Source organism: Pipistrellus hanaki (genome assembly GCF_964339955.1).
Source record: "Pipistrellus hanaki genome assembly, chromosome: 6".
NCBI lineage: Eukaryota > Metazoa > Chordata > Mammalia > Chiroptera > Vespertilionidae > Pipistrellus > Pipistrellus hanaki.
Genome location: NC_140508.1, coordinates 67,372,155 through 67,397,252, shown reverse-complemented (window position 1 = coordinate 67,397,252; position 25,098 = coordinate 67,372,155). Strand labels below are relative to the sequence as shown.

General features: G+C 41.3%; 2 protein-coding genes across 2 annotated transcripts in view; both read left to right on the top strand.

Annotated features, from left to right (window-relative positions):
- The first annotated feature begins 19 nt into the window (after positions 1 to 19).
- On the top strand, positions 20 to 22,907 carry YWHAB (tyrosine 3-monooxygenase/tryptophan 5-monooxygenase activation protein beta). Its single transcript, XM_084888753.1, has 6 exons — positions 20 to 360; positions 16,420 to 16,722; positions 18,574 to 18,697; positions 19,768 to 19,931; positions 20,610 to 20,705; positions 21,005 to 22,907. The coding sequence occupies exons 2-6, from the start codon at positions 16,423 to 16,425 to the stop codon at positions 21,059 to 21,061; spliced, it is 741 nt and encodes a 246-aa protein (XP_084744879.1). The 5' UTR covers positions 20 to 360; positions 16,420 to 16,422; the 3' UTR covers positions 21,062 to 22,907.
- A 1,344-nt stretch (positions 22,908 to 24,251) lies between these two features.
- The window catches only part of PABPC1L (poly(A) binding protein cytoplasmic 1 like), a 34,865-nt gene continuing 34,018 nt past the window's right edge, over positions 24,252 to 25,098 (top strand). Inside the window, exon 1 of the mRNA XM_084888775.1 lies at positions 24,252 to 24,506. Within this exon, the coding sequence (XP_084744901.1) occupies positions 24,314 to 24,506 (193 nt within the window). The 5' untranslated portion in view covers positions 24,252 to 24,313. The remainder of the gene's footprint in view (positions 24,507 to 25,098) is intronic.

Sequence of the window (25,098 nt, the reverse complement as noted above, 5' to 3'; positions counted from 1 at the left end):
CTCCCCCTCGCCCCGGGCCCACGCCCTCCGCCCTCCCGCGCCCGCCGCCTCCGGCGTGCGCTCCGCTTCCTCCTCTCTCCGTCAGCGCCCCTCTAGGGCGGCCGGGGCAACCCCGTGCCCCGCTCGCCCAATAAGGAGACGGCGTAGGGGACGGGGCGGGGCTCGGGCCGGAGCGGAAGTGGTGACCGGAGCGGAAGTGGAGCTGCCGCCACCGCCGCCGCCGATTCCGGAGCCGGGGTAGCTGCCGTGCCGCCGCTGCAGCCGCCGCCGCCGCTGCTTGAGGAGTGGGCCTGGGAAGGAAGCGGTCACCGCGCTCGGAGCTCCGCTCGCCATCGCCTTTGTCCCTGCCGACCTCCCACGGTGAGTGCGGCGCGGGGCCCGCCCGGGGCCCCCGGGGGCCCCATCCCGAAGCTCCCCGCTCGCGGCGGTGGCGGCGGCCACCAGGGTGACCCCCGGGTGGGCTCCGGGAGGAGTGGCGCGCGCCCTCCCCTGCCCCGCGCGGTCGCCTGCGGCGCGGGCCCGGCCTCGCCGCGGCCCCTCCCTGTTTCCGGGGCCGGGCCCACGGCCCCGGAGAGGCCCGGCGCCCTCGCCGCCAGCGGGCTGCCCGGCGGGCTGGGTGCGGCTCCGGAGCGGACCGGAAGGGATAGCGAGGCGCGCACCCCGGACCCTCCCTCACTGCCCAGTTTCGATCCCCGCGCGACTGCACCTTGAGATCCAACGTTTTCAGCCCTGTCACCCCTGCTCCTTGCTTTCCGGTTTCCAGAAATTAAAATTGAACCAAATGCGGGCGAGTTCTCGAGCCCCCATGCCCCTGCTTGACTCCCCCAGAATGGGTAAGGGGTTTAACCTTGGGAGAGAACAGAGAGATGATCCCCCCCCCTCCCACTTTGCAGCAAAGCCATTTTTCATCCTGGTTCTCTGGCTTTGGAGCCCGGGGGGGGGGGGGGGGGGACGACCGAGATTCCCTGGTTCCCTGGGAAGCACAGGGTGGAGGTTTGCATCAAGAAAATGCATTTGTTGGAATCTGTTACTGAATCAGATCGGATCCTCAGGAAGAAAAAAAAAAAATGTCAGAGACTGAGAATCGAATATTTTCCCACGGTATTTGCCGTCATTAATGCCAGAGCCTTTTGTGTACTCGCCCACAATTCCCCCATACTGTGTATTAGCATGTTTTTAGGAATGAAATTTGCCTGATGGCTTCCCTGGTGATAGGGAAGGGTGGAAATGATTTGGGGCCCTTGTCTTCATACCATGAGTACATCTTTGTCTATTGCAAATGGAGAATTCTGCGTATAATGAGGTTTTCAAAGGTGGCAGTATTGGTAAGACAATTTGCCAACCTTTTCTGTAAGAATTCGTGTCTCGTGTCCTTGCCTTCACTGCTCTTCTCTTAGGTAGGCAGCATCAGGCTCAGATTTTACTTGCCCTGTGTGGGAGATAAGGTAGAATTTGGCAAGATGGTGCTATGAACATATAAAATTCAGGAGGCCACAGGAGCCCAAACAGAAATATGAAGCACTTGTAAGAATACAAAAATTGCATTTCTCACTCGGTCTCAATTGTTCAAATGAAACCACACACATGTGCAGTCTATAGAATAGAACATGTGGCTACTCAGGTTTTTGCATTTTCATGTTAGAAACTTAAATGTATAATTATATTACTTGTTTTTTAGTGATTTTCTTCTTAAACACTTCCAATATACCCCATTCCTAATTTTGGAGTGTGCATCTCTGTTACCTGAGCCCTCAATTTTCTATGTCCTTAGCAGCACACAGGATGATAAGGATAAAACCTGTCCATTTTCTGGACCCAAATTAGAATTTTAACCTGTGGTCTTCAAAATAGAAGGCTAATAATTCAGTAGCAACTGCTGAATTATTTTTCTAGCCCCTCCTTTCAAAGAGATAAGAAACCATTCACCCATCTTACAGATGGAGTCTTTATGACAGGTGAGGTGATTTAGCCTAGACCACACACCTGGTTTTCAAATTTAATATCTTCCTTCATCAGTAGTAAATATTTATGGACTGTCAGCCTCTGAGGTATGGCTCCTACCCTATAATCTTCTGTACATTTCCCATCATGCAGTGCTTGAAGCCATTTTAGAATTGGAGCTCTATAGATCCGAGAGACAGTCTCATAAAACCAGACTGAGCACATTCCCATGATGCCGGCTCCCAAGACAGAGTCTCCAGATTTTGGGGCCACTGCAATAAATGCATTTTGCTCATTTGACTATGGACATGGAAGCAGGATGAGCACTACACTTGGCGTCAGATCAATTTGATTCAGGTCTTGCCTGTAGCTCTAGCTGTGATTTTCAGCCTGCTGCTTACTCTCTGGGTTTCTCTAGCTCCAGAGTTGTGAGGCTTCTTACAAACTATACATTGTTAAATATAAGCATTTGGTTTTGTTTTCTAATCACTAAGTTCACTGTTAATGGCTTTCTTTTTTCCCCTCCAGTTGCATTCTGATGAGATCCAACCTTTTTGTATATGCTGCTTTCAAAAATTGACAGTATTAACAGAACCTAATTTTGTGTCTAGCATCTCCAATCTTTTTAGCACATTTTCTCATCTCTGTATTGCAAATGGTAATAGTCTTTAATGTGTTATTGTGACAAATTCAATAATTAGAATAAGGATCTGGGATATAGTAGGTATTTATAAATGTTATTTGAACATACAAATGAAGATGAGCATATATAGATCAGACCTATGCTATATAGCATAGACACATATGGTGTTTATCCGTTTGTCATTCACCAACTGATGAGGTAGCATCAAACAATTAATGTGTAATAATAATATCCACCACTTAATTTCTTACTATGTGCCAAGCTTTGTTCTGAGCACTTTACACATTCAGTAACACTTTATAACTGCCAGTGATAGGTAACCACTGTTAGCCTCATTTTACAGATGAAGAAACTGAAGCACAAAGAATTTAAATCATTTTCCTAGGGAAATACAGCACAAGGTAAGTGTTGGAGCCAGGAATCAAACCCAGGCTTTGCTGATAGGCTTCTACTAGTAGTAGAACACACATATATCTTTCAGTGTGTAACTGTAATTGTTTTTAAATAGGAATTTTAGCTATTTTTGAAAATAGGTACAATGTAATTTGTTGAGGGAGAGTATATATATTCTGGCTTGGAGGAATGATACTGCTTGTGAAAGGCCATTTTTTCTAGTATTGGCTTCATACTAGAGAGAAAGCTAGTTAGTTATTTTGTGGATTTATCCAATCCTAGGTTCTTCATCTAGTTGAGTTTAGACCTTATTTATTTATTTAAACCTTCATTGTTGAGGGCCACCTTTATTGGTTTTTCTTAATCATACTACCTTTTTGTAGAGTTTTAGATTTTTCATATTTTGTTAGGGAGGAGGAGATGAGTAGAGAGAAAATTCTAAATTAAACATCCTGTTATGCTGCCTGCTTTTTCAGTGGCATCAAACTAAACTGTTTTCCTTTAAATGGGGATGGATACCTAAGGCATAGAGAATGAACTAAAATTTCCTTGTAAAGCAACTTAAAAAAAAAAATCTTTATTGATTTTAGAGAGTTGGGGTTGGGGGTAGAAACATCAATGATGAGAAGCATTGATCAGCTGCTTCCTGCATGCCCCACCCTGGGGATCCTGCCCACAACCCAAACCAGGCATGTGCCCTGACCAGTAGGTGACCTCCTGGTTCATAATTCAACCACTGAGCCACTGTGGCTGGGCAGTTAAGCAACTTTAAATTTCTGGGTTCCTACATTTTTCTAGGGAGAGGTGACAATTCACTAGCCAGGAAGCAAGAAATTAATTGTATAATTAATTTTAAGATTTGGAACCATCTTGGTCTCAATACAAATATGATCTTATTTTGTGATGTGCCTGCTAAAATCCAATCACCTTAACTCCTTTCTCTGCTAAAAGATCTAATATAGGCATCGTTATGTTTGTAATACTTAAAATGTGGTGAAATTGATTGACAACCTCTAGAGAACAAGTCATTCCCAGCAGAGTTGGAGTGAGATTACTTTTTTAAAAATTTGGCCATTCCTCTATTATGTAAGTTTATTTCATTGTTTTCCCTAAGAGAGCCAACAATAAAAGTTATTTCTGAATGGCCTTGACCTGGACAGAAATTGGAGGCGACAATAAAGTACACGTGGCCTCTGGCCATTGTTATTGTTTGTTCATAAATCTTACCTGAAAGCTTGTTTAACAGTCTGGTGAATTTCTGGCATATGCTGTTTCTAACTGCTTCATTTGATTTTGGCTTTTAAAGCTAGATGAATTATGGCCAATTCTCAAATCTCACTGTAATACCTTTTGAAGAATCTTCAAAAAATTACTCATTCTATCTTTTTATTAAATAAGCATTGAAAATCATAGTTGATCTTTAGGAGTAGTGCATTGAGGAAAGAGCCAGGTACTGGATTTACTGTGTGACCCTGGGCAGGTAAGTTTTGAATCTAGAAAAGGGACAGTGACATTCTCAGGACTAAATGAGTTGATATAAACCCCTTAGTGCTTTGCACATTTAGGTAAACTATAATTAATGGATTTTGTTTGTTTGTTTGTTTTCTTTCCTAGACCAGTTGTATAGCTGATTAGACTTTTGAGAGATGGACACAAAGTATTTCAAGGGTTTGTGGAAGCTCAGTTTCCATCTGTAAATAGATAAGAAACAGCTAATTGGGACCTGTGGGTGGGGGCAGCTCCTGCATTGAGTGCCCCCTGGTGGTCAGTGTGCATCATAGTGAACGGTCGTTTTGCTGTTCAGTCGATTTGCATATTAACCTTTTATTATATAGGATGGGTGTTCTATCTGGTTTGGTACATCTGTAAATGTTTTTCAGAATTTATTGTCAATTCCTTACCCCATGCAAACTTTTGAGCTTAGATTTTTAAGATGTTCCTTGCAGTTTCCTCTCTAGATTGATAACATTTCTGTATCTACCTTGGCCTTTGATTTCTCATTCATCTAGAAAAGCAGAATGCACTTTATTCATGCATCTATATTTTTGGTCCCTGTGAGGAGTTTCCTCTTTTTTTAAATAATGTTTTTTTCTTTATTGATTAAGGTATTACATATGTGTCCTTATTACCCTCCCTCCCTTCCACTCATGCCCTCACCCCCCTGTTGTTTGTGTCCATTGATTAGGTTTATATGCATGCATACAAGTCCTTTGGTTGATCTCCCCCCTTTACCCTGACCCTCCCCTACCTTCCTCCCCCCTTTACCCTGACCCTCCCCTACCTTCCCTTGAGCAGTTCCCTTTTTCTCTTCTGAATAAAACCCCATCCCAACCCATAAAGCCAGTCAGGACCATTCATGTTTAAACAACCTGTTCCCTCTCATTCTAGCCTGGTTCTTTCTCCAAGAAGCAGCTTTGATATGTGCTGTCTTCTCATTTCATGTATACCATCTTGCTTGTTAGTTACAAATGTCTCTTTAACATTTTAGGAAACAGAGATTCAGAAAATTTATTAAAAAGTCACCTAATTTCTTTCAGAAGCTCAGATTTGTTGTATGTAGGGCTTTCCATTGTGCTATGCCCAAGGTCATACAATGTGAGTCAGATCCCACTCAGATTTGTTCTGTATTAGAGCTTCAATAATCCTGACACATAATAAATAGATATAGAATTCTCGCTTTAAACTTATAACAATTATTAAATTCAATTAAATTGAGGATTTTTTTCCCCTTGAAAACAACACATAGGTGAAAATTAGTACTTCCAAAGGCCACAGCTATCATTTTCAACTCTTGCTTTTTGCAGTGCTTTTTAAAAAAAAGAAAACATCGATTAACAATGGCTATAGAGCCCTTTATTTTTTTTCTTATTCTTGAATGTTTCCTTCTAGCCACTGGTATTTCATGGCTATCTGTAGAATTATTCTTCATAATGTTTTTTAGGAGATATTTTACCAAGATGAAATGTAGTGATGCAGATTTACCCTCCCCTTCTTTATCTCTCTTTAACAGATATTTCTATGACATTAAATCCCTTCTCTCTTTTTCTTTGTTTTTTTCTTTGTTTTTTTTTTTTAAATACATTTTTACTGCTTTTAGAGAGAGGAAGGGAGAGGGAGACAGAAACATCAATGATGAAAGAATCATTCATTGGCTGCCTGCTGCACACCTCACACTGGGGATCGAGCCTGCAACCCCGGCAAAGGCCTTTGACCGGAATTGAACCCAGGACCCTTAAGTCCACAGACCGACACTCAACCCTCTGAGCCAAACTGGCTAGGGCTCTTTCTTTTTTTATAATTCTCATCCAAGGATATTTTTTTCCATTGATTTTTTTAAATATGTTTTATTGATTTTTTTTAGAGAGAAGAAGGGAGAGAGAGAGCTAGAAACGTTGATGAGAGAGAAACATCGACCAGCTGCCTCCTGCACACCCCACACCGGGGATGTGCCCACAACCAATGTACATGCCCCTGACAGGAATCGAACCTGGGACCTTTCAGTCTGCAGATGCTCTACCACTGAGCCAAACCGGTTTCGGCGATTTTTTTTTTTTTTTTTTAAAGAAAGAATGGAAGGGTGGGGGAGAAACACAGGGAGAGAAACATCAATGTGAGAGATACATCCATTGGTTGCCTCCCACATGCACCCCCAACTAGGGCCAGGAACTAAGCCTGCACCTGAGGTACATACCCTTGACCAGACCTGGGACTCTGCAGTCCAAGGGTCTAAACACAGGAAAACTGGCTAGCGTTAAATCCCTTCTTTTGATGGCCATGTAATCTTGTAACATTTATCTCTCTCTTAACCACTCCCCTGTTGGATATTTAGATTGCCCTCTGAAGTGCTACATCTAGTGGCTTTGAACAGCCCGACAGCCATCATTAAATGACTGTGCTTGAGCAATCCCATTCTGGAGCATGTCGGTGACTTCTTGATCTATGCTGGCACAAGGAAATAAATCTTTGGCCTACTGCGGGGTTAGACCTTTCAGTCTCTCAGTACATTTTTCTGCTTTGCAATTGTGACTTTGCTGTTAGTGCTAGGCCTGATGATGGGCTGCAGTCCTTAAAGGCCTTTTAAAAGGTAAGATAGCCAAAGCCAGTTTGGCTCAGTGGATGGAGCATAGGCTTACTGACTGAAAGGTCCCAGGTTCGATACCGGTAAAGGGCATGTACCTTGGTTGCGGGCACATCCCCGGTGTGGTGTGTGCAGGAGGCAGCTAATCAATGTTTCTCATCAATGTTTCTAGCTCTCTATCCCTCTCCCTTCCTCTTTTTGTAAAAAATAAATAAAATATATATGTTTTTTTAAAAAGCAAGATAAAGGCTCTCTTGCTGATGTTTATCTTGGTCTGGAACCTTCCTTCAGAGTCTCAGAAGAAAAGTAAGTCCTAATTATAAATCATCACTACTTAACAAAATGCAATTAGGAACTACTGAATAAAACTGTTAAAGTTAACATTTGTGTCCATTTTGAGGACATTGAGAGGTGAAGTCTTATATATAATGTTAGCATTATAATATTCACTTCCTGTGCAGGATTAATCTGGACTTTTCCTTCTCATGGTTTGTATTTTTTTTTTTTTAATTGCAGCTCTGACTGGTTTGGCTCGGTGGATAGAGCATCGTCCTGCGGACTGAAGGGTCCCAGGTTCAATTCCATCAAGAGCATGTACCTTGGTTGCGGGCACATACTCAGGGAGTGTGCAGGAGACAGCTGAGCGATATTTCTCTCTCACTGATGTTTCTATCTATCTGTCTCCCTTCCTCTTGGTAAAAAAATCAATAAAGTATATATTTTTTTAAATCCAGCTCTAGCCAGTTTGGCTCAGTGGATAGGACTTAAGACTGCGAACTAAAAGGTGCAGGTTTGATTCCAGTCACCAGGTTCGATTCCGGTCAAGGGCACATGCCTTGGTTGTGGGCTCCATCCCTAGTGGGGGACTTGCAGGAGGCAGCCAGTCCATGATTCTCATCATAAATGTTTTTATCTCTCTTTCCCTCTTCCTTTCTCTCTGAAATTAATAAAAATATATTTAAAAATAAATCCAAGCTTATATTTTGTGATGTATAGGCACTCTTGAGAGGTGTGATATGCACTATGCATAAAAAAAAAAATTGTACTCCCAAAACCTGTTTGGCTCAGTGGTGGAGCATCGGTCTGCGGACTGAGGGGTCCCGGGTTCGATTCCGGTCAAGGGCATGTGCGTTGGTTGCGGGCACATCCCCGGTGGGGGGTGTGCAGGAGGCGGCTGGTCGATGTTTCTCTCTCTCATCGACGTTTCTGGCTCTCTATCTCTCTCCCTTCCTCTCTGTGAAAAATCAATAAAATATATATTTTTTTAAATTGTACTTACTATTCTTTTTAAGAAAATTATCTTGATTGTTGAAAGTATTACAGCTGTCCTCCTCTCTTCCTTTGAACGCCCCCTCCATGTATTTATTTAATTTTCTGCCCCTCATATTCACAGTATTTCCTTTTCTGAGGTAGAGGCTATTGTTTCCAATTTGTAGATTGGAAGACTGAGATTGAATAAGCTCATGTGGCTGTGTAGTGGTAGATCCTGCTCTTACATATTGTCCTGTTGTCTTTCCTCCATACCACACATATGTTAGCCTGTGTTCTTTCTGCTCTCCTAGTAATGATTTATTTTAAAAATTCACAGATACTTATTTGAACATTAATTTTGTGATTGTCTTATTTTAGGCATTAAATGAGAAACAAATGTAAAGCTTTTCTTTTGAGGACATGCACACAGCATGTGCATTCTATGTCATCTTTAGCATAGAAGACACAGAATGTAGATATAGAGAAGCCCTAGACTGTGTAATAGGCTACAGGTGTATTTGGTTCAGAGCCAGGGTAGATAAGCTGGGGGTGGGGTAATCAGGGAAGGCCTTCTGGTCCTAGATGGAAGGATAGAGTTTGTATAGACAGAAAGTAAATAGGACATTCTAGATGAAATGAACTACAGTAGTTCCCCCTTATCCTCGGAGGTTATGTTCTAAGACCGCAGGTAGTACCAAACTCCATATATACCATGTTTTCCCCTTTACATAACATAGCTATGATAAAATTTAATTTATAAATTAGGCACAGTAAGAAATTAACAACAGTAGCTAGGCTCCTACGGATTCTGAGAAACCAAGATGGTGGCATAGGTGAACACTTAAAACTGCTACCTGGCATAACAATTTCAAAACTACAGCTAAAAGACAGAACAGACATCATCCAGAATCACAGGAAATTGTCTGAGTGGAAATTCTACAACTACCGTGTTTCCCCGAAAATAAGACATCCTCCGAAAATAAGACCTACTTACAGGTTTCCTTCTGAGTGAAATATAAGGCATCCCCAAAAAAATAAGGCCCCCCCCCCCCCCCCCCAGGCTCTGTCTCAGAATGCTATTGCTAAACATGAGAGATTTGGTCCACTGATTCTGAAAGAAATGGAGTCACAAGAAATTCACCAGGAAATTCAGGAATTGGATTGTTATGATGATGTTCCAGAAGATGATGACATGATTGTCATTGAATAAATGAGTAAATTCTTGCTACTGTAGGATTCACAGTTTGTCTGGTTTGTGTGACAACTACTGTACTACCGTACCATATACAGGTAATAAATTTCCTTTATTTTCATTTAACAATAAATGTGTACCGTATTCTTCATGGAAAAATAAGACATCCCCTGAAAATAAGATCTAGTGCATCTTTGGGAGCAAAAAATTAATACCGTTTCCCCAAAAATAAGACAGTGTCTTATATTAATTTTTTTCTCCCAAAGTTGCACTAGGTCTTATTTTCAGGGGATGTCTTATATTTCCATGCACTAGGTCTTATTTTCGGAGGATGTCTTATTTTTGGGGAAACACAGTATAAGACACTGTCTTATTTTCGGGAAACAGGGTAGAAGGAAAGAGAGGGACACATGGAGACTCAGAGGAGCTGGAAATGACTGAGGTACGTAGACACGCACGTGGAGAGGTCGGGCAGTGGCTGAGTGCCAGGCTGGCTTTCTCTAGCAGGAAAGAGACGGAAGCCCCCAGCTGCACTGAACCCCAGTTCCGGGCGAGACCCTATGAATGAGGACAGTGAGGAGGGGGAGAACCCAGATCCATATGGGGTGAGTCTGGACTGTCAAGAGCGCATGGAAACGCAGGGGAGGCACGTGTGCAAGTGCGCGCAGAGAAGACTACAACAATTACCGAGGGCACTGATACCCAGGGGCCTCATAGGGCAGGGCTGACAGGAAGCCAACGTTGTCTGCTCAGCCCTGAGACTCTGCCCCATTCAAACTGAGTACAGAAGCTTTTGCAATTTTGCAAGTCTTGTCTCATAAGGCAGTCTCCAGCACAAAAGTTCTCCCAGTGTAGACACAGCTGATCCTCACAGCCAATTGGCCTGGAGGTCAATTTCTCCCAGTAATACCAACAACAATCAAGACTTAACTACAACAAGGCTGTACACATAGTCCACAAAGGGGTGCACCAAGAGTGTCCACCTCAGGTAACTGGGGAGGCTGAACCACAGGGCCATATAGGACACCTAGCACACAAAACTACTCAGAAAAGCGTGAAAATGTGGTGACAAACATCACAAACAAAAGAAATGGAGGAAAACAAACAACTGGATATAGAGTTCAAAACCACAGTTATAAGGTTTTTCAAGAATTTCCTAGAAAAGTTGGATAAATTTAGCGAGACCCTCGAGGATATAAAAAAGGAGCAACTAGAAATTAAACATACAGTGACTGAAATAAAAAATATTATACAGAGACCTAACAGCAGACTAGAGGACCGTAAGAATCAAGTCAAAGATTTGAAATACAAAGAAGCAAAAAATAATCAGAAAAGCAAAAGAAAAAGAATCCAAAAATTTGAAGATAGTGTAAGGAGCCTCTGGGACAACTTCAAGGGTACCAACATCAGAATTAGGGGGGTGCCAGAAGTAGAGAGAGTGCAAGATACTGAAAACCTATTTGAAGAAATAATGTCAGAAAACTTCCCCCACCTGGTGAAAGAATAGACTTACAGGAAGTGCACAGAACCCCAAACAAAAGGAATCCAAAGAGGACCACACCAAGACACATAATTAAAATGCCAAGAGCAAAAGACAAAGAGAATATTAAAAGCAGCAAGAGAAAAACAGTTACCTATAAGGGAGCACCCATACGATTGTCAGCTGATTTCTCAACAGAAACTATGCAGGCTAGATGGGAGTGGCAAGAAATATTCAAAGTGATGAATAGCAAGAACCTACAACTAAGATTACCCAGCAAAGCTATCATTCAGAAATGAAGGTCAGATAAAGAGCTTCACAGATAAAAAGCTGAAGGAGTTCATGGACACCAAACCAATATTATATGAAATGCTGAAAGGTATTCTTTAAGAAGAGGAAGAAGAAAAAGGTAAAGATAAAAATTATGAACAACAAATAAATATCTATCAGCAAGTGAATCTAAAAATCAAGTGAATTAAAAATCTGAAGAACAGAATAAACTGGTGAATATAATAGAATCAAGGGCATTGAAAGGATGAGGACTGACAATTCTCAGGGGAAGGGGTGTGAGGGTGCGGGAAGAGACTGAACAAAAATTATACACCTATGGATGAGGACAGTGGTGGGGAGGTAAGGGCAGAGGGTGGGGTGAGAACCAGATGAAGGGGAGCTACGGTGGGGGAGGGAGGAACAATTGTAATAATCTGAACAATAAAGACTTATTTTAAAAAACACAGTAGCTAGTAATAAAATAGAACAATTATAACAATCTACTATAATAAAAGTTATGTGAATTTTTATCTTTCTTTTTCTCTCTATAACTGATCTGATAATGGAAACTGCTAAGTGACTAATGGGCAGGTAGCATCTTTGGCTAGAGTTTCTTGACAAAGGAATGATTCATGTCCTGGTAGTACCGAGCCAGATGTCAAGAGATTTTATCACACTACTCATAGTGGCTCACAATTTAAAACTTACAAATAGTTTATTTCTGGAATTTTCTTTTTAACATTTTCAGACTGCATTTAACTGCGGGTAACTGAAACCGTGGAAAGAGAAACCAGAGATAAGGGAAGACTATATGGTACAGAAGCAATTTTAGGCATGTTTGATAGTGGCATTTAGAGTATTCTGTGATGTCCAGCCTGGGGAAAAGGTGCATGTTGGAGAATACTGGAAGAGAAAGTCTTAACAGGTCTTGAAAAGCCAAGTTATGAAGGACTTTGAAATCCAGGTAGAGTTTAGATTTGATGGAGTAGCCAGAAGAGTCATTGAAAGTTATGGAGTAAGGGTGGAGGCATGACTAATTTTTAAGTAGGTGCCAGAAATACAAAAGATGAGGTACAAATATAAGAAGGATTTAATGTGCTCATGAAGAATAGGTGCTTTGCATTATTTAAGAAGAGAGAGTTCTACCGAGGTTGCAGTTTGACTATTTTTTCATTTTGGGATCTGTTCATTTATTTAGCAGATTTTTTTTTAAATATATATTTTATTGGTTTTTTACAGAGAGGAAGAGAAAGGGATAGAGAGTTAGAAACATCGATGAGAGAGAATCATCGATCAGTTGCCTCTTGCACACCCCCTACTGAGGATGTGCCCGCAACCAAGTTATATGCCCTTGACTGGAATCGAACCGGGGACCTTTTAGTCCCTAGGCTGACACTCTGTCCACTTAGCCAAACTAGTTTCCGCTATTTAGCAGATATTTTTATTTATGCTGATTATGTGCAAGGTGCTGTGGGGGATATGCCCTCAAGGAGTTTTGGTGTTGTAAGGGATTTAAGGAATATAGACTAATAATTTTGGTACTAAAGAAATGTGATAAAACCTTAAGAGAGGTATATAGAAAATGCTTTGTGAGAATATTTTTATTTTAGAGTAATGCTGTCCAATAGAAATACAATGTGAGCTACATATAGTTTAAAATTATCTTGTAACATTTTAAAAAGTAAAAAGAAACAAGTGAAATTAATTTAAATACTTTATAAAAATTTAACTCCATATTTTAAATATTACAGTCTAAACATCTGACATTAGCCACGTGTGGCTAGTGGCTATCATATTAAACGGTCGGGTGTAGTAGCTTATGAAAAGGCTTCATGGAGGAGTTGACACTTGAGCTATGCTTGGGAAGAATTTCGTTTGCAGAGTAGATGGAAAAGGGCATTCCAGGAAGAGGAGCGGCTTGGTGAACAAAGAAAGAAAAGAATACTTTGTAAGAAAACCATTTTGCCTGAGAAGTATAGTATTGCATGGAAGGCATGTTATGGGAAAAATCTGGGAAAGATGGTTGGAAATCCTTATTGGTGGGAAAAATTGGATTGGTATTGGCAAGAGGGGGCTTTAAAGGAATTTGAGCAGGAAGTGACTTTGTATCAGAGTGTCAAGAATGAAGAATGGATCTGGTAGCACAGACCTGAAGTGGGCTAAAGATAACGAGAGACTGAAAGTAGTAAGACTAGGGGAAGGCTCATGGGAGGTTTATCATAGATGTAGAAGTAGGAACAATTTAATTTCTCTGTTGTCTGCTGCCTTCCTGCAAACTGCTGGGTGTTGTGTAACCCATTTCCTGTTGAAATTGGTCTTGCTGCTTCGGAATCCATGTTATATAAGTCAAAAGTTACATAAGCAGCAGGCATCAGGACATTTAGCTATGGCTTTTGCTTGTTGTAAGTTGTTTTTGTATGTGTAATTCAAATTTTTAAAATAGATTCATACTTTATTTAAGGGATGTGGTCAATCTTTCCATATCTTGATGGGTTCTCAATCTCCAAGGGCTCTTGCAGTGATCCCAAAGAAGCTTTGAAATATATGTCCCCAAACCAGAAAGATCCCATTTTATTTTGAGAAATAGAATGTGTACATTTGGGAGATCCCAAGGAGAGTCAGGATTCTTTAAAGAGCTATGATTTAACTTTTAATGTTTGGGAAGGAGAGGAAGAGGTGTGTTTCTTACTTGGGGGTCTAGAAGAGCCAGAGAGTTTCCAGGTCTCCTTTAGCAGTGTTGATCCTTCGTATTTCTCTATTACTCTTCTATAATACTGCATGGGATGGCTTAGCTCTGAATTGGCTGGCCTGTGGCCAGTACTTTATTAACTGGAATCTTTCCTATGTAGAGTTGCATAGGCACTGTTTTATGAATTTGGAGTGGACCACTAAGACTAAGTGACTGCTGACTTTGAATTAGTCTACAGACTGGGAAATTTTTAAAGTTCATTGAAAGTTGGCTTCTTTCTGTTTCTCTTTTTTAGGAACAATGAAGTAGGGTTATTTAATGATGGAAATAGTGTCCTGATCTCAAAGACTTTATGGTCAAGAAAGTTAGACATATTGAGAGAGTATATAATTTTAAGATTGTTGACAAATTTATAGTTATCGTAATACTGTCCTCCATTCCCGCCCCTCCAATAGTATGTTTTTTTTATGTGCTTATATTATTATATTAGAGTAGACTAGGTTGTATTGTGGAAACAAACAGCCCCACCATGTCAGTGACTTAACCCAACAAAAGTTTGTTTCTTTTTCCCATTGCATGTCCAGTGCAGATCTGCAGGGGTTCCTTCACCTTACAGACTCGGGTTACAGAAACTCCACTGTTTTGTGACAGCAGCTGCTGTAAGAAGAGAGTCTGATGAACCATGGTTGTTTCCTTTAGCAGTTTCAACCTGAAAGTAGCTTTGAGCAGTTTTAACCTGGAAGTAGCATCATTTCTAGTTATATTTCATTGGACAGAACTAATCGTGTGACCCCTCCTACATGCAGGAGGTTGCCAGGAAATGTGGGAGAGCAAATCAAATATTCTGAGAGGATTAACAACTCTCATAGTCTCATTCTAGTGATGTGGGTGAAGATGTCAAATGGATCAAGGTGAGACCCTTTCACTGAGTGTAAGCTTAGAGTTAGTGAGCCTTATGTAAAACACGGCTCTGAATATGATTTAGGTAATCAGCAGGGGGCAGAAATGCCATAGTTCTGAACTAAAATACCAACTATTTGAATTGTCTAGGTGTGGGGTGTATCTTATCACTGTGTTCCATCTCATAAAATACTTTTATGTGGTACAGGCATCTGTAGAATTTCTCACTTGAAAATACAAAAATTACTTTTAAGGCAAAACCAGTTTGTGAATAGGGCTTATACTTCCTTTTCTATTTTAAAATTATTAACCATTTTCAGAGTCTTAAATTTTTATACCATATATGTTTGTGTATGTGTGTTTAGAGAGAATTTGTTTTAAAAATACTGATATTCCCATTACTATTTAAAGTAGTATTTTATCTTTTTATACTTTGGAATGTTAGTGGATTTTTTCACTGGCACAGATGGATATATTGAAATTTAAATCAATAGTACATAAAATTAATTCGTATTTGGCTAATTTTTAGCTACATGTTATCCAAAACTTACTGTATTCTCTATAAATGGTGATTATTATAGTGGGGAATTGACTAAGGAGAGGTGAGTAATTTAAAAGGCATTCACTGATTGGTATATAAAGAGTTTGATAAAATGATAAACTGAAGCCACTAAGATTTTTGTCTATTTCAGAGAAACTTTTAGAGGAACTCAATTATAGTTTGAAGTTCTGTTGCTGTGCATGTTGTAGAATACACTCATATCTCTTGCAACCTATACCATGTATTGAATTAGTGCCTGATTATTGTATATAATTCTGTGGAGGGTTGGTAGTTTTTTTATTTTCCACTGAGGAAACAAAGCTCAGAGCTAAGTGATTTGACCAAGGTCATAACACTTGTAAGTAGCAGGACTGGTGGTAGAGCCAAATTTGCCTGCCCGTGATTTATGCTACAGTGTATTCTTGTAACAAATTTAGCAAATCACAGAAGATATGATAAAAATGTCACATATTTTCTAGGTACCTACTGCTTGATGGGCACTGCCAAATATAACATAAAATCTTATGTTTTGCCTGAAGATTAAAACAATCATCACAGTTAAGATATTTTCCCCCACATTATTTGGTCAAAACAGGACAATTCTTGAAAAAAGTAAAGAACGTATGTAGCGTAAGTTTCTAAAGAAATCATTAAGCAGTCTCTGTTTGTTGAGGAATGTAGAAGAAAACAAAAACTGTAGAGAGAGACACTTGAATTTGAGTTCTAGCTTTCTATCATCTCTAAGCTGTGTTGCCTTCGCTGAACCTCTATTTCTTCACCTCAAAGAAGGGGGACGGATTATTATGACCATATCTACCCTGTAGTATTGTTGGGGAAATTAATTGATCAAAGTAAGAAAAAAATCTTAGCAAAATACCTAAGTTGATAGGTGTGTCTGGTCAGTTTTGTTGAGGGCATCTGGAAATAGATGTTACACATACAGGTATGTTTCTTTTCAGATGGGTGCAAGAAGAGTCCCGTGCATTTTCTGAGCCCTGACACCTGACACTTGCTTCTCTTTTTCTCTTGTTCTTGTTTTAGGGAATGACCATGGATAAAAGTGAGCTGGTACAGAAAGCCAAACTCGCCGAGCAGGCTGAGCGCTATGATGACATGGCTGCCGCTATGAAGGCAGTCACGGAGCAGGGGCACGAACTCTCCAATGAAGAGAGAAATCTGCTCTCTGTCGCCTACAAGAATGTGGTAGGCGCCCGCCGTTCTTCCTGGCGTGTCATCTCCAGCATTGAACAGAAAACAGAGAGGAACGAGAAGAAGCAGCAGATGGGCAAAGAGTACCGGGAGAAGATAGAGGCAGAACTGCAGGACATCTGCAATGATGTTCTGGTAAGGCCAGTGGTTCTGTTTCAAACAGTGATTTGTAAGTTGTATTAACTTAATGTTCAAATGCAAACTCTCAAACAGCTTATGAGACAAAGGTGTCTGAATATACTGGAAAGCTGAAAACCATTTGCAAGTAATTTTTAAACATATGAAGTGATTTTTCTTACCTCTTACTTGATCAGAGGTTGCTTGTCATTTATGGGGAATTTTCCCCTCTCCCTTCAAAATGACCCGTGAAAAATAGGAACATTGAGTCAACATTCCTCCATCTTTTCTTTAGAAATCGAATCCAGATAGGCAGGATTATAATAGATAGAAGCAGTACAGATAGGCTATTCTGTATATTAGGAGCAAAAAACTAGCCTGCCTTTCAGCCTCTGCCCCATGTAAAGTCCTGCTTTTGTCCAAAAGTTAGCCATGTAGGTCTGTTTGGGGATTTTCCTCTTCTGTGTTTTACAGAAACCTTGGTCAGATGATTGGTTCCTAACTGCTTCCACTCTGACCACCATCTGGGGTTGGATGGGAGGGGTGCATATCCTACTTTCCCTCACATCCTGAGCCCACTGGGAACTTTCTTTTTCTTCCAGGTGAAATCAGGTAAAAATGAACTGTGAGGGCTGCTTTGAAGGGAAAAGGAATTCACACTTGTGGATCTACCTCATCCCCTGCTGGCTGCCTCTCCGAATTACTGCCCATGACACCTTTCTTTTGAAAACCTGTACAGAGCTTGTCAGTTATCAGGCAGTTCTCCTCATCCCTAACCCATAAGGAGTTGCACCCTGTCTGTCTGCAAAGAATTAAAATTAATATTGCTCTTTGCATCTTTTCACTTTGATTGATCACATCCCCTTATAACTAAGCTTTTGCATTGAGCTGCTCTTTTTGTTAGACTCATAGTGTAAGAATGTCATGACTAAATTTGTTGCCTGTTGGTAATTGGGGGTTTGTTAATGGTGCACTAATTCCTGAATGTTAGGTGCATCTGATATTCAGATGAAGTATGGCATGTATTCCAAAGGCAAGAAAGTTCCATAATTCCTGAAAATGTAGACCAGCTTTTAAGAGCATCTGAAAGAATGTGAAGAACGCATGGTACTTACTGCCTCTTAACCAGTTTTTCAGGATGCCACATTCTAAAACAACTCTTCGAAAATATTGCTCTGTTTACGAAGCTTGGACTCCTTCAGAACTGCTTTTGTTGTAAGCATAAATGTTTAAAGGAATTTATTATTAATAATAGTAGTAGCTACCTTTTGAGTGCTTACTATGTGCCAGGCAACATGTTAAGCACTTTATGTATTTAGCTCTTTCTCATAACTACTCTAGAAGATGGCTATTGTGCTTCCATTGGAGAGCAGAGGAAACTGAGGCTAAGGATAGTTAGGTCATTTGTCCAAGGTCATACAGACAGTTCCTATCACCTAGAGAATCATTATTAACATTGAAAAAGTATCATTCCAGACTTTTTCTATACACATTTTTGTGCGTGTAGACACATTTTTTAATATTAAAATAGGATTCATGTGATATCTGCCATTTTTATTTCACTCAGACTTCTTTTGAGAACCTTTTCATATTAACAGTGTAGTTCCACATCATCATTTTTAAGGCCTACATAGCATTCCATTGTATGGCTCTACTTTAATCAACCCCTTATGGATGGTGAAGTGATTTTTAACAGAAGAAAACAGACATCTGCTAAAAACTTTTAAACGCTTTGGATGAAAAATGTTTTTTTTAAATCTTCAAAAAAATATTTAGAAGTGGTAGTGTGTATCTTGAATCTCAGACATAGTTTTAACATCTTGTAAATAATATTTCTAGTTTCTTAACAAAATGTGAATCATTTTTTAGGAGCTGTTGGACAAATACCTTATTCCCAATGCTACACAACCAGAAAGTAAGGTGTTCTACTTGAAAATGAAAGGAGATTATTTTAGATATCTTTCTGAGGTGGCTTCTGGAGACAATAAGCAAAGTAAGTAACATTCAAAAAAAGAAAAGGAATTTGAGCACTAGTGGAGTCAGTCTTCCTTTATAATAATTTTAACAGTTTTTACCTTGTCTATTCTCTGTAGACACTACCATCACAGTACTCAAAAAGACCACAGCATTGTGCTGACCTGTGTGATAAAAGGGGTCATGGGGGTTGACAGATCAAAATGTATCTAAGGGGAAGATAGGGAGGGGATTAAAAGTCTAGTGCAGTCCTAACCAGTTTAGCTTAGTGGATAAAGTGTCAGCCCATTGACTGAAGGGTCACAGGTTCAATTCTGGTCAAGAACACGTACCTCAGGTGCAGGCTTCATCCCCGGTCCTGATTGGGGAGCAAGCAGGAGTCAAATCAATTGATATGTCTCTCTCACATCATTGTTTCTCCCTCCTCCCCCCAAAAAAATACCCTGCAGTGAGAATTTTTAATTTTAACAAAAATTAAAAATAAAAGTCTGGTGTAGTAATACTTCCAAAGAGAATTTTAACTTGAGGATTATTTGGTAGCTCTCCTTAGAGGTGAAACTTGAGTATGAAAGCACCATATAAAGAGTGATACATCTCTTTTATCTCTTACTTGTATTACTGTGATGGTGATAATTATAGCTGTGTTTTATTAAGTGCCTATTATGTGCCAAATATTGTAGTCTTATTTATTCCTTACACAACCCTGGGAGTTTGGGTGGAAGTCTGTTCATTCTTCTGATAAGGAAACCAAGGCTACAGAGGTTTTCACTTCAAGCCACACACCCAGTGAATAAGAGCTGGTAATTCAAGTTTGGGTTCACAGTCCATGACCTTTCCACTAGAGCATATTTTTTATGTTCTGTCTTGTTAAAGGTTATTTCTATATTTCTTACTGCCTTCGTAGGCTTTGTCATATTGTTTTTCCCCTAAAGCATTTAATGTAGTACTTAACTTAGAACAAACATTTAGCAAATGATTGTTAATCAATTTAATTCAGCCCAGTTTGGTAAAATAATTTGATAGTGGTCCAGTGTGTGATGCAGCTTCTGAAAGAATCCAATCTTTAATATTTCTTTACCTTTCTTTTAGCCACCGTGTCGAACTCTCAGCAGGCTTACCAGGAAGCATTTGAAATTAGTAAGAAAGAAATGCAGCCTACACACCCCATTCGACTTGGCCTGGCACTGAATTTCTCAGTGTTTTACTACGAGATCCTGAACTCTCCTGAAAAGGCTTGCAGCCTGGCGAAAACGGTGAGAAAGGCCCTCTGGTTTCTTATCGTAGTAAAACAGAGCTGTTCTTAATAACTTACTTCCTGAAAATAACTCACTGTCTTGGACTATTTTCATAAAATATATATTTGAGTATATATTTTATGAAATAAATTCATACCTACTTTCTGATTTCTTCTCAACACCTGCTATTTTGTGTTTTATTTTTGTTTGACTAGTATTTTTGGGGGGAGGGAGGTTGTGAAAAATTCAGAGTGAAGGCAGTTTGTTGTTTCTTGTCAAGCTTTGGGTTATAGAATTTGGAAAAAGTGTGTTAAGTGAAGTTCTGTTCTCCCTTGATTCTTTGTATCCAGATGTTTTGAGTTGTAGTTTTTTGTTTTGTTTTTGTTGTTGTTTTCTTCTTAAAGGATTACTAGAAATGTCTTTGGTAATTAAAAAATTACATGAATTTGCCTAGAATGAATGCTCTATTAACTGATACCTGCTGACTTATCTAAAAATTTTTGTCATTGTTGGTACTTAATAAACTTTCATTACGGTATATGTTTGCTGCAACAGCTGGCAAACAAGGTAATAATGGCCTAGGTTCTCCCAAGGTGCTGGACAGGATAAATTATTTTCATTAGTTAGCAGGAAAAAATTGGACTAAATGTGCTTCAGAAAACCTGTGATTTTTTTGCTAAGGGCTCTTTGTTGTAGGCATTTGATGAAGCAATTGCTGAATTGGATACACTGAATGAAGAGTCGTACAAAGACAGCACGCTGATCATGCAGTTGCTTAGGGACAATCTCACTGTAAGTACTACTGGTTTCAGTGACTGCTTTTGGAGGGTTCACAGTCTACTCACCACCTCATAATTCACTATTGCCCAAGACCCAAGAGAGGTTTGTGCCTTGTAAGTGTTAAATATTATAGGTTCGATTTAAGTGTTGAATGAGTACTAAAGTTTTGACCTTTTTAGTCACCACTGTTGGCACTCATACAGGAATAATCTTATAAACAGTTGAGGGAGATAAGGCGCTACAGATGGGAAACCGCCGAGAGTACATTTTAGTAGCCCTGCTTTGATCATGACTCTGTTTTTCTCTTGCAGCTGTGGACGTCGGAAAACCAGGGAGATGAAGGAGATGCTGGGGAGGGAGAGAACTAATGTCTATTGTGCCCCGTGATCTGTTCAGTGTCACTCTGTACCCTCCACATATATCCCTTTGTGCGATAAAAAAGAAAAAAGGAAAGAATCGTACATTGACTTCAATTTTTCACAGCCTCAGCCTAGCAAAAATGGTTCATGGGATAAACAGCTGGTATTTGTATCTTAAACTCAGATTGGTCACATAAATGCCACGGCATTCTGAAGTTTTGATTTTTAACATTGACAGGATTACTGTGTGTTTAATTTTTCTTTAAAAACTAAACACTGTGATTATGGGGTTTTGTAACTAAGCAGAACTCTTACTGGTAGAAAAATAGACCTGAAATATCTGTAACTTTGGGGAAAGTTTAAACAGTCACTGAAATACTGCTCCATTGTAAAGTTGTACAGAAAGCTGTAGTGATTATATTGTGATGCTGGGACTTGGTGTGAGATGCCTGTCATTTCACATTCGAGTTTAATGGCAATTCACAGTAATTATGCCTGTTCGGGGCTATAGACACTTGACCAGTTGGGGCTCTTGCCGCTCAAAAGTTCATGATCGCAGATGTCCAGTGTCTTTCTCTGAGGAAATTCGGAGCCGAACATTGAAATTCTTTGTGGCAGTTAACTGGGTTATGACATCATGGGAAGGTCCAGTGCTCATACAACACGCGTGACTAAAACCCCTGTCCTACAACAATGTCACTGGTTTGCAACTTGTGCTTCAGTCGTGGAATATTTTCCTTATAATCATGAGCTAAAAAAGAAAGCAAGCCGTGTATCTTATGAATGGCCTTATCTGTCTCCTGGGTAGTCACTATGAATAATGTTCTGCAGAGATTGCCTTTCACATGAGGAGTACTCAGTCTTTGGGTTCTTCCTAGCTCCGGGCTTTTAAATTCTGAAATCTAAATATTCTTTCCCACTGTCTTTTTGACTGTTGACTTTGTTTTTTCTTTTTCTTAAGTTTCTGTCCTGCTGCTTTACCTTTTTCTTTCTTTTTGAAATTTATCTTTATTTTTCCTTTGTTCACAGTTTAATACTATATGGACAGGGACAGGAGGGCTGGAGGGGGTGAGAGGGAAATGGGTGAGCACTTGGTGAGCAGGCCTTGTTTCAGTCAAGAGGAGCTTCCAGCACCGCAGCTCTGTCTTCCTCCAGTTCTCAGCACAGTTGTTCTTCCGTCACCAAGATCTGAATCAAAAAGTATTTTTAAAAATCCATGACTCCTCTCTGTATTAACAGCCAGCCCTGATAATGCTTGTTGGTACCTGATCTCCCAACTGTACTCATCCAGCCAAGTTCACAGACGTGTTTAAACAAGACCCTCTGATGCAGGGAAGTTGCATGATCACTGCATTGGGGAGAATCCAGAATACCCAGGCCTACCAGTTTCACAGTATTCCCCCTCTCCTTAACATTCCACATAGCTGTAGTATCCATCTGTTTGTCCATCTGCTGAAATGAGACAAGAAACCTTCATGCACTGATGAAAACAAACCAAAAAGAAAAAAGAAAAAAAAATCCCTCCTTTCTAGCTGAACAAAAAATGTGCAGTTAAATATTTGGCGCTTGAAAATGCAGTAGTGAACGTGGAACGAGCCTGTCTGTATATCTGGTAGCTCTTTCTTGCTTTGTTTTTCCTTACCAGTATTCTGCCTCACGTTTGCTTCTGTGATGGTTATATTGCCTAGCAAGCACACCCGTGGTTGTGAAAATAGTATAGCAAAAAAAGAAAATCCCCGGTTATTGATGTACTAGATTTGTGTATGTCTTTTAAATAGTTCTAGTTTCCACCTTACACAGAATAATCAGGAAACGTGTAAAAATTCAAAAGTGAAATAAAAAATTTTATCAGTTAGTTGCCTGTGAATTGATGTTAATGTGTGGTACCATTTCTATCACTACCAGAATTAGCTAACTTTTTTTTTTTTTTATCACACTCATTTTAGGCGCTACTCTTTCTTTAAAAGTAGGCAACAGCTTTATGTCATCCTTTAGAACTTGAAGTCAAAGTGTTGTCAAAGGAAAGAAATTACCATTAATACAAAGCCTACCCACCTTATATTATATATAAACCACTTCAGGTCTTTGGGAGCTTCTGAAATTTGGTGATGCCAGTGGATTTTGCATCCCATTCAAGTATCTTTTTCCCCTCCTGCCCCAACCCCCTTTTTTTTTAAACCCTGAGATGTAACCAAGACAGATGGTTACATAAGGCCTGGTCACCTCCAAATAATAGTCTGGCATCTGTCTCAACGCTATGGTAGCCAGCAGCTCTTGTGTTTCCTCATGTGATTTCTCACAAGGAGAGGGGGGGAAAATCATTAAGAGAGTAATTTTTAGTCCAAGATTAGAATCTATTGGTGCCTACTTGCTACTGTAGGCTGGGCAGGCAGAGCAGCTCCTGCCCCTGGTTCAGAGACAAAACCAACCAAAGGTCAGGGGACCTGCTTTGCTGCAGTAGGGAAATCAGGAGGGTGCGCCCCTCCTAGAGGTCAGATGAAGTACTGTCCCACAATGGATTGGAATTCTTCAGAAATGACTCCACCGCACAGATCGGATCTGCAAACTCAAGATTGATAGAAGGGTCTTGCTGTTCCGCTCGGGACCACCGCCCTAACCTCATTGGGGCCTCACTGTTCCTTAGAGTGCCTCGGTGAGCTTTCCTGGTGTGCAGACGGAATGGATCCTTAAATGAGAAAGGTGGGCAGGGAATATCCCAGCAAACTCCATAGGCAGTGCCAAAGAAGGCCTTAGTGGTCTCCAGTTCCCACACGGAGCCTTCAGTCCCAAGTCACTAGGCCGGTTCCAGAAGGGGGGCTGGGTTGGGCTGCCTTGAGAAAGACACCTTTTAGCTGGCTGGGTAGGGACACGTCTTTGAAACTAGCCAGGCATCCGGCTCCAGATGCTCCTGTCTGTAATGTGCAGTCTCCTTTAATGCTTACCAAGAAGGGACCGGCGCCCTAAAGGCTATAGCTTTGGGGATTACAACCCAGGTTTCAGGCCCCAGCTCAGGCCAGGTGAGGGCTCTCGCGCCTCCGGAGGCGGGGCCGAAGGGGTCTCCCACCGGAGGCTTCTAAGCCGCTGAGGGATCCCAGGTGGGGAGCTGAGGGGAGGGGCCGGGGCCGAGGCGATTGGCCCGCGGGCGCCGGGGGGGCGGTAAAAGGAGGGGCGGGCGCGCGGGCAGGGAGAGTCCGCCGCCGAGGGACCGCCCGGGGACGCACGCGGGGTGCGGGGCTGGCACCTCGTCCCCCCCCACCCACCATGAGCGCCAGCGGCCCGGGCCTCCCGCTTGCCTCGCTCTACGTGGGCGACCTGCACCCCGACGTGACCGAGGCCATGCTGTACGAGAAGTTCTCGCTGGCCGGACCCATCCTGTCCATCCGCGTGTGCCGCGACGTGGCCACCCGCCGCTCGCTGGGCTATGCCTACATCAACTTCCAGCAGCCGGCCGACGGTGAGCCCGGGGCTGGGACAGGCGGGCTGACGCGGATGAACCCATCTCCGCATCCCTGCCAGTCGCTCTTCCATCTCTGCTCCTGCATCCTCCGTTTTGCAGCCAGGGAAACACGGACCCAGAGAGCCCCCGGAGGCTGGAACTAGCAATTAGTGTGCGCCTACTGTGTTTTCCTGGTGCTCCAGCTTGGAGAGGGGAGGTATTAAGGCTGAGTGGAAACATCCAAGGGCTCCAGAGAGAAGGGGTTTAGCCCCTGGGTGTTCACTGGTAGAACTAGATGGAAAAACCAGACTCCACTGAGTTCTGCACAGTTCCTGTCCATCCTCTGGAAGTAGAGAATCCTTTAAGCAAGGGACAGCATGTTAACCCGGGCCAGGCCAACCCTAGGATTAGAAAGCCAGCAGCTGTGTGACTTTAAGCAAATTACTCAACCATCCTGAGCTTCCCTTGCCTGTCTGAAAAATGGGGAGCGGGCCTGCTTGATAGAGTGGTTGGGAGAAGAAAATTCAAAGCACCTGGTAAGGGCGATGTGGGAGGCGACATAGGTAACCAGTGGGGAAGCCGGGAGAGCTGGGCTGGGGCTCGGCCTCTG